Consider the following 9,715-nt stretch of genomic DNA (forward strand, 5'->3'; position numbering starts at 1 on the left):
AAGGAGGGGTTAGTGCCAATCCTTCGCACCATCCACCCTCCTCCCTTGCAGGGGCACCAGGAGAGTTGGTCCTGTGCACCTGGGGGCAGGGTGAGGGAAGGTCAGTAGCAGGGAATGGAGCTCTGCAGGTTATCGGCTGAGTTTTTGTAGTGAAATTATAAAGTGCAAACTGGTCCTTCAAGTCACAGGGGCAGAGACTGAGCCAGCCTCCCTCCCCAAGCAGATCCTGCCCCACCATCAGGCACAGTAGCTGCTCTGCAGCAATTCTTGCATTTTCTAGCAACAGCTGTCTACACCTCAGGGAATGAGCTGGAAATTCTCCCCCCAGGCTCAGTTTTTCCAGAGCTCAATTCCAGCATCACCCCTCAGGGAAGGTCCAGGTTTCCCTGCATGCAAACAGGCACTTCACCAGAGGCTCCTTTATTTGCACCCAGCTTCCCCGTATCCCATGCACCAGCCCGGCATTCAGCTGTCTGAACAATACCCCCGGGCATGGGCAAGCGCTGCCAAATGGACAAAAATATCTTTGTCCATGTGCTGCTGGGAAAGCAGGGATCTGCAACTCCCTGTGCAAACCCCCCTGCCTGGCCCAGGCTCCCTCCACTGAGGGATGCTCTTCCCCAAACTGATGCAAGCAGGAATGTAAAAGACACAGCACAGGTAAAGAGCACATCTTTTGCTTTATAAAAAAGACCAAATCAGATGTTTAAGGCCAAGGAGTGCAAAAGAATCCCATAAGACACCACAGGTGCACCAGCTTCAAGGACCATCAAGTTGACAGTCTTCCTTAGTGAGTTTTTGGGGGGTTTTCAGATTTTGGGTTTTTTTTTTTTGCAAGCCTAATCCATACACATTCACTCTTCGTACACAGACTAAACATTAGAAATGTGCTATTGCATCTGTAATAGCGATTGGCAGCTTTTGCAAGTCCATCCTCACCCCTCGTCTCCAGTGCACAGACCACAGAGCTACGTGTCAGCGTGACCCATGCTGACGCCTCAGTGCACAGGTTTAAGTAAACTTGTCCAAATATATATGTACAAATCCATTCAGAAGCAGGAAGCCAAATGGGTCCATCAGTACATGTTGCATTCGGAAGGAGGTGACCAAACAGAGCTCGTCTGGGAGTCCTGGGCTGGCCTTGCTTCAAGACTCTTCCTTGCACAAACATGGGTTTTCACAAACCGACAGCTTTAAAAACAAAGCAGGGAGGGGAAGCCAAATCCAAGTCTCAGTCTCTCCCCTTTATTTTCAAAATCTCTCTCTGTCAGTGTCTCAAGGTGTGGTCTCAATAATGTCCGTGATTTATGAAAGCATGCTCTGAAACGCAAGCAGTTTAAAAAAATAGGCTCTAACAGGGACTTGAACTGTACATTTCAAAGGGCTTTGGCTGGTTAAATAAGCCTGACTGCTCATGTGAAGAATTAAATCCTTTCCCCCCCTACCCAACCTTTTGAAGAGTAATCACAGGCTATGAAATAGAGGCACATTTCAGTTCAATTAAGGCACAAAAACATGGTCCATACCAAAGCATGGGGCTTATTTTGGTTTCCCTCTCCCCAGAAAACTGTGGGTATGTTTATTCTATGGGTGGTAAATTCAACTAAGCTTTTTCTGTTCATGTCCAAGGGCACCTGAATGTATAAACAAGTCTGGTGGCTTCACGTTTACTTTATGATAAACAACCAAGTGGCAACACCAGTAAGATACAGCTTCCTCCTGCTGCAATGCTGCAGCCCTCAAGGTCACCTGGCATCGTGCCCTCAGGGTAGCAATACCACATCTCCTGCTTCTGACTGGCTGTTAGAGAGGAGCAGAGGGTAGGAGAAGGCGCTGAGCACCCACAGGGGAGAGGCAGGACCAAGCAGTTCCTCACAGACCCTCTGGAGACACTCTCAGGGGAGGCCTTCCTTTGGAAGCAAGCCACTTTTAAGGCAGTTTCTAGCAGAACAGTCAAACAGCCCAATTCTTAATTACAAAAACTTAAAAATGAATCGGCTATTTCCCTCGCTTGCCATAACTCAAGTTCAAGGCTCGCCCAGCAGTCAGCATGACACCGAGCGTGACGGGGAAACGCAGAGGGCTTGGCAGATGAGTGAGGAAGAGCTGACTGGCATGCAAGTCACAGGTCAATGCGTGCAATTGGTAACAGCTCACGCCCGCAGTTCACATCAAGCTGGCAGTGACTGCAAAGCTGATCCCCATGGTCTGCCTGGGAGACGAGAGTGGGGCGGCTGTCCAGGCATCCCGCCCCTCTGCAACTGGCACTATGTCGAGAGACACGCTAAGAGGCCAAAGATTAAACGAACCACATTACCTGAACCTTCTCCTTACAAGGCAGCAGGAGATGACACCACTAAGAGTCAGCAGGAAGGAGGCAGATCTGGCTACTGCAAACACCATTGATAGAGGACTTAACGTTTTTGGGACCAACCCAGCCACTTTAAATAGAGATTTGGGTCCCTACAGAGCAGGTGCTTGGCCTTCACCTCAGCATCGGCACAAACACAGAGACACCATCCAGTTATTCCCTACCCAAGTTAACTTACGCAATGCCAGAAAGCAAAAACTGTACAGCAGATCCTCAAAGCAGGGAAAGGGCTGGGCCACTGAGGTTATTGAAGCTAAACATGAAGTACGGAAACCATAGAGGCACGAGTTATCTGATACTTCCTCGTCCATCTTCTCCTCCCTGGGCACACATTCCACCCCCCGAGTTCATTAGCTCCACAGTTCACTTCTTTGATGTTCTATATTGTCCAAAAAAAAAAAAAAAAATTATCCAGTGAAATTCAGACAGCAGGAGAAATTTGGCTTCAACAAAGGATCAGGGTATACTGGGGGAAAAAAAAGTGCCATAGCACATTCCATATTGAAAGAGGAGAAATCTGATTGCAGCAAAGCCTTGGAATGCCTGCCTGCTGCTTGGGTCCTTTTTCCTTAACAATACACCTGAAGCAGAGGTGCTCCAGATGAGTCAGTCTCTGTGTCTTGGAAAGAGGAATCTCTGCTTGTTGGAGAGCCTTGAAGAGGAAAGAGAAGAGATGGTGACATTAGACAACGTGAACTATAGCAGCCGAGTGCCTGGCACTTAGGCAAGCAACTGCCACAAAAGGCTTTGTGTATCATGAGGGAGGAGAAAGCCACACAAAGCCCACAGGCAGGGAACAACCCTGCCTGTATTGTAGCCATCTTCTAGGACAGATCTGTTATTATGCAGGAGAAAACTTGTCTTTTAGCCCTGGGCTGCTCTTTGGAGCGGAGCATGCATGCCACAAAGATCAGAGCTCAGGGACAGCCCATCACTCTCCCCTGCTTCCCTTTTGTACAGTTCCTTTTGTTCCCAGTATAACCCAGCTGTGACCTTAGCTGGTCACACCCCAAATACAGCCCCAAACTTTGTCAAGACACCCAGAGACTGAAAGCTACAAGGCCAAGTACCTTGCCTGGACAGAGATCACTCCATACATGGGTTTCATTCTTTTGCAGAAGGACCCACCAACCCAGGTAGTCTTCTGAGCTCCCTTCACTCCCAAAGCTCAAGAGAACAATACCCCTTACTGTAACCTAAGAGGCAGGTGTCAGCTCAGCCTTTGCAGATGGTGAAAACTGAAGGCATACATAATACGGGAAGTTCAGGGAATTCCCCTCACTCCTGTGACGCACTGCAGCTAAGACCCTGGTCAGGTACGTTACCTGCGCTGCTGTGCCGCCTCATATTCCTGGCTATCACATCTGCTGGTGTTTCTTCTGATATTTGTACAGCCAAATCTGGAATGAAAACCAAGAGGGCCTGAGACAAGAAAGGATGGGCAGCTATGAGTCAGGAGTAAAGATCCCTGTCAGGGAACACTCAGGGCTCTCCTTCAGAAGGCACCACCCTCAGGTAATAGGAGAGGTAGAGTCTGATTCTTCAGATTGCTTCCACCATTGTCTTGGTAATCTGAGCTTTATAGTCCCTAAATACCAGGAAGCAAACAGCAGCCTTACTGCTAAACTGGGAAGCACAACAGCCACTGGGTTTCCCCTGTTACTTCTGGATGTCTCCTTGACTCCCGTACTGAGCTTTGCAAGGTCTTTCTACAACAAACTCTCTTACAATGTGTTCTGGAGGTCAGTCACTTCGGGCTGCTCCAGACAAGGAGAAAAGCATCCCTGAAACAGCCATAAGGCACTTGTAGCAGCAGCGCTTCCCTCCCTTTGCAGGGATATTTACTGGCTGCTCATCACCCCACTGTGTAGAGGAAGTCTCAGCTCCAAGGAGGCACTCTGTCACAGTAGTCTAAGGGTGGCATTAGCAAAGAGCGCTGGTAGAACATGAAGGAGAGAGCCAGCTTAGTAACTGGACATTCTCTGGCACAAGCCAGCTTGTCTGGTCATACCAGTTAAGTTTGACTCACGGTCTTTCTGCCTAGCTTAGAGGTGTGGAGGAAAGCCAGAATCATTGCAGTAGCAGCAGAATAAGCCTTTACATTGCTCAGCACAAACTCCACTGACAGTGAAAGATACTATCAAGAAAGCCACAACACCATGACTGGTGAGAAGCAGAGGTCTCCAGTAATACGTAAGGACCTCCATTCAGACACTCCAGAAAAATAAGCCCAGCCTGAAGACAGACATCAGCTTTTAACCCTGCTCCATTGCCATGTCTCCATGGCTTTGATAAAATAACCCTCTTGTATTGAAGCGGTAACATCAAGGAACCCACACGTACCATCTTGGCTGATGACCATGGACTCTAGCATCGTTTCATTACCGCTGTCTGGTGCGTTGCCTCTGCTGGACTTCTCCTCATGGCTCTGGCTGGCTGGGATAGAAATATGGGGCCGGACCCTGCTTTTCCGGGTGCTGATGCGTATGATGCCTCGGACCAGCCTGCATTCAGCATCCTGCTCATCCAGGTTGTAGTCCTGAGTTATGCTATTGATGAGGTCCGAGATCTTGTTGGTCTTCTCCAGGAAGACAGTGTCTGATGTGCACTTGGCCAGCTCATCGATCTGGTGGACGCTGAAGAGCTCTGTCAGTTTCTTGAAGATCAGGACATCGATCTCCCTGCTGGACATGGAGCCGTTAAGCTCGCTGATGTCCAGGTCAGACTCATGGAAGGAATAATACTCCTCTGAACTCCGGTGGCTGCTGGGAAGTGGTGGCTTTTCTATGCTGTTCCTGAAGGGCTTCTCTGGCAGCTGCTCTTTGCAGCATGAATCCGATTCCAGGTGGTGGCTGGGGCTCCTGTTTTGATAGACAGGAATGCCCTTCAGTTTCACATCTGGGTAACTAAAACTGCTACCCATGCTGGACTTTTTGATCTGGTTCCCATTCTTCTCAGTGGGAGAGACGTTGGCGGGGCTGTTTGGCAGTCGCCCATTATAATCTCCGTTCTTTCCATCGTCAGTGGATGTCTCGGTGGGCCCTGGATAGGGGATACAGACACTGCAGTCCTGAAAGCAGCCCCCACAGGTCACTATACAACAGAAAACAGCCTTATATGTGTTCCAGGCCTGAGACAGAGAGAAACAGCAAAAGCTCTGGTTTGGGGGAGCCTCTGCTGTACCAGAAATAAAGGTAATTGTTTCTGCCTCTCTTCCGTTAGAGTCTTTGAGGTCAGCTTTGCGACCTTTCCTATCCCGCATCTGCTGGGCTCTAGTGCGGCTCTGTTTGATTTCAGGCGTAGAGCTGCTGAACACCTCCAAACTGACATCTGTCTCCTTGGATGGTCTGGTCCGCAGGGGCACAGCCTCCTGGTAGGACTGGTTCAGCTGGCGGTGGCTGTTCAGGTTGTGGGGGAGTCCTGTTTTCCGGCCCAGCATGGCTCACCGCTCAGGCACCTGGAGAACAAGAAGGCCTCAAGTCAAGCATTTGTCACCAGTCTCACCTTAGCAAGCTGTTGATCAACAGAGAAGGATCTAACATTCAAATTCAGTGATTCTCGAGCTCAGACTCAGTATTTCAGTTATTTACAGAAATATTTTGCATTAGGACTCACGCTGTTCTTGCTTGTTGCATAGAGAGGGAATCCAGCCCGTGTTTCAGGCTTCTCTGACTACTCCAGCTTTGCTGCTTCCTTTCAGTAGATGTGTGAATCAGAAGAGATATGTTTTAAAAGGACTATTTTTAAGACATCATAATCCCTGTAACCTTCAGAAGATGTTTCCTCAATGCAGCTGGAAGAAGAGTCAGGCTCCAGAGCAATAAATGAACAGCAGAGCTGTAGGTGGAGCCAGCTGACAGGCTCCAAAGGGAAAGTATCTTCTTTTAAACAACTTCCCCTTTGTCTTGCATTCTTTAGGATTAAGCTGGGCCCTGACAGCGCGCTTATCCGTTTCAAAACACACCATGCCCAGGAGGAGATGACAAGCAATCAATCATTATGCAAACTGCCAATTCAGACTCCAGATTATTCGATGCTATACAAATTTGGAGGATTTAGCAATGACGGCATTACTAACACTGATGATTTTTGCTAGTCATGCTAAGGCTATGTTACCTTAAGGACTTTGCTAGCAAAACTGAGGTCTTCATCTGGATTAAAGAAAAGAACTTGTCAACAAGTCAGTCTCAAATCACTCCTCACGGGAGAAAAACCTTTACAAAAGCCCTACTACAGAAATCCTAGAGTAGACTATCTGCTCAACTGTTTTTCTCATTGCCACTGTACACAGGAGTAAACTGTTTTTACAGGGTACTATGTCACAGTTTAGCTCCACAGATCCAACACGCAGAGTTTGGCACATTAAATCTCCCTATTATGAAGAAAGCTCGGCACTGGGTGATGGTGAGGAAAGTCAGGTCAAGGCTCTCACTCTCTGCTTTTATTGCTGCTGCTTTTATCCCAGGCTATGGTGGGCCCCTAAATTGTTCACAGTTTCTAAGCTTCTTGGCTAACACTGCTTTCACCCCCAAGAGATCCTTTTAAATACTAATTAGGCTAATTAATAAGCAGTGAGAGCCCAACCATAGCTTAAGCATTTTCGGACTGTCCCTGCTGCTCTGCTGTATACTTTCTGTAGGGCACCTCAAGCATGAATAAATACATCTGTCCTACCTTCTTAGAGCATTGCCTGTTTTTCCCTTTTTTTAAAACAAATAGTAATGTTGCCTCCACAAAGAAACAGGCGCAGACGGAAAACCAGGCAGTTACAGCACACCACTGCTTTCCAGGAATATTTTGGCTCCAACAGCTTATAAAAAGTCGTAAGTAGTGCATGTCCCAGGAGCTCCCTTTGCACATTCCTGGACAATATGTTAAACATAAAAGCCCCAGATGCTCCAGTTTCAGTGCTGAGCAGGCAGAGCTCTCTAGACTCAGCATCAGCTGAGAGGTTTGATTGCTTTCACTTCAGAACAACAGGGTTTTTTTCCTCATCTTTGCCATTTTTGTAATGCAGTTCAAAATTGAACAACAAACTGAAAACATTTGAGCTGATCTAAGCACAGAACTGCTTACTGGGATGTTTCTCTTAACACTGAAGCCTCATCAAGACATCTAGCATAGGCATTGCACAGTAACAATAATTTATATAACTATATAATATTCTGAAATTTCAAAGCATCTTTGACACAGGGAAGAGTACTAGTTCAGCTCTACAGAAGAAGACTTGCAGGCACACAGATTAAACCTCTTGCCTGACATCACACAAACCCCCAGCTGCGTAACGCATCAGAGACACCTCCAGCCCCAAACACTGAGCTCGCCCCCTTCCCATCACAGCTTACGTTTCTGAGACCACCAGCTCACACATCTGAAGAGTTCCCCGGGAGCACACACAAGACAAAGCTCCTCGTTCCAGCTGCTTCTCTGGCACAGCAACGGACTGGACCGAAACCTGCAGCCAGCTGCTTAACACAGCCATAAACAAAAGTCAGGACTAAAATCCACAGCTGAGTTGATACTTACAAGATTGCTGGGAGCTTTCTCTGTTCTCACGCAGGCACCGTGTGTGAATAGACAAGATCCTTCTAAGGAACTTCAGCATCTGCTTCAGAAGAGCGAGGAGGGATTCACAAACAGTTTGCGCGTCTAAGAGTTAGCCGGGGTCTAAGATCTTCATTGTTCAGAAGACAGGATTTCCTTCAAAAGTTTTAAAAAAGCCAAATTAAATTGTGAATATACTTAATAGTCACATTGGTTTGCCAATAACCATATTGCCACCGTTGTTAGAAGCTAAGGAAATCAAAGCATTAACTTAAAAAGGGGCCAGAGGACATAAATTTAGGATGCAAGATTTACACATAGATACAACTTCTCCTAAATACATGGAAGCATCAATAGCTTTTAATTTTTCTAAGCAGCCTTGCCAGGAGCTGAAAGCTGCCTCATGAAGCTCCCGGTCTCCTGACCACTCTGCGGGCACCAGGCAGCGATAGAGACCCTGGCCCAGAGTAACACGGATCTGGCCTCTCCTCTGTGCTCCTGTATCCTCTCTCCCACCTACTTGGGATATAAACAACCCGGCCAAGGAACTGCCTCTCACCAAACGCTTCCCTGTACCCCCGGCCCAAAACACCCCCCGTTCCAGCTGACAACCAGGACTCCATCGCAGTGTAAGTAAACAAACTTTGCCCTTTCCTTCTCATGAACGAAGCGCTGCAAGGGGGGAGACCCACTTGGGCACCAAGCAGAGGCCCCTCTGCCTACCCCGGGCCCCCAGACATCCTCAGGACGGTGGATTTTTGGGAGAAGAGAAGCTGGCAGCAGAGAACAGCCAGTTTCCAGCAGAGTCACTGACCCATCCCGGCAAGGCCTGCCCTTCCCTGCACGGGCTCCCCACCGCGCTCCCAGCTTCGTTTTTTAGCTCTCGAAAGCCAAGCCGACCCCAGCAGGGGCCAGGGAGACCCGACCCCCCCATCCCCCGCCTCGGGAAAGCTCCTACCGACACCAGCCCCCCAGGGCGACAGCAGGGAACGTCCCAGAGCAGCGGGAGGGGACAGAGCAGGGAGAACAACGACAGCAAGGGGACAGCTGGTGGCAGGGGGGGTCTGTCCCCCAGCCCTGGGTGGGGGGCCGGGACACACGGCCTGAGGACGCCTGTCTCGGGAGAGGCCCGGGGCACACGGAGAAGAAGCCGGTCTTGGCGGGGGGACGGCACCCGGGGCACCCCGGTCTCGGGGGGGACCGGGACGGGACCGTGGGGATCCCCGGTGTAAAGGGGGGGGGGGGGGGGGGCAGGGCCCGTCCTTCCCTGCCGGTCGCGGCCTGCTGCTCCCCCCAGGCCCGGGACGGGCGGCCCCGCCGGGGGAAACACCGAGCAGGCAGTGGCGGCAGGCTGGGAGCGGGGCTGAGAGCCCGGGCTGGACCTGGGGTCGGGGTTGGGGTCGGGGTCCCGCCACGGCGGCGTCGCGGCTCCCCCCCGCTTCGTCCCGGCGTTACCTGCGAGCCAGGGAACGGCGTCCGGCCCCGCCTCACCTGGGCCAGGTGAGCCACGTGACCCGGCCCGACGGGCCGCCGCGAGGGACAGGAAAGATCGGCCGGCGAAGCTGCCCCGGCCCGCCCTGCCCGCTCCTCGGGGTCCCCAGCCCCGAGGGTCTCAGGAGCCCTGTCCCCCCTGACCCCGAGGAGTCTTCGTCTCGAAGCATCCCTCTGCTCGAGGATCCTCATCAGCCCCAAGGGTCTGTGTCCCAAACTATCCCTGTCTCCGAGGGTCTTCGTCCCCAAGGATCCCGGTCGCTGAGGATCGCCTTCCCTCGGGGTCCCTGTCCCCGAGGTCCCCGGGCT

The 9,715-nt window shown here is 50.5% G+C and overlaps 1 protein-coding gene across 1 annotated transcript; it reads right to left on the reverse strand.

Moving 5' to 3' along the window:
- Positions 1-661: 661 nt before the first annotated feature.
- On the reverse strand, positions 662-9,715 carry KDF1 (keratinocyte differentiation factor 1). The gene is made up of 5 exons (XM_069803237.1): positions 9,371-9,715; positions 7,898-8,071; positions 4,715-5,828; positions 3,697-3,771; positions 662-3,023 (listed from the first exon to the last, which is right to left on the reverse strand). Exons 3-5 carry the CDS (start codon positions 5,808-5,810, stop codon positions 2,941-2,943), a joined length of 1,254 nt encoding a protein of 417 aa, XP_069659338.1. The 5' UTR covers positions 5,811-5,828; positions 7,898-8,071; positions 9,371-9,715; the 3' UTR covers positions 662-2,940.

The sequence above is a fragment of the Haliaeetus albicilla genome, chromosome 16 (assembly GCF_947461875.1).
Source record: "Haliaeetus albicilla chromosome 16, bHalAlb1.1, whole genome shotgun sequence".
NCBI classification, from domain to species: Eukaryota; Metazoa; Chordata; class Aves; order Accipitriformes; family Accipitridae; genus Haliaeetus; species Haliaeetus albicilla.

Bases quoted from the DNA above. Each gene is read 5' to 3' on its own strand.
- KDF1 (XM_069803237.1), bottom strand. From the start codon at position 5,810: ATGCTGGGCCGGAAAACAGGACTCCCCCACAACCTGAACAGCCACCGC. The intron at 3,772-4,714 runs GTACGTGTGGGT...TTTTCATTCCAG, and splicing joins CATGGTCATCAGCCAAGATG to ATTTGGCTGTACAAATATCA. The intron at 3,024-3,696 runs GTAACGTACCTG...TTCCTCTTCAAG, and splicing joins GAGGCGGCACAGCAGCGCAG to GCTCTCCAACAAGCAGAGAT.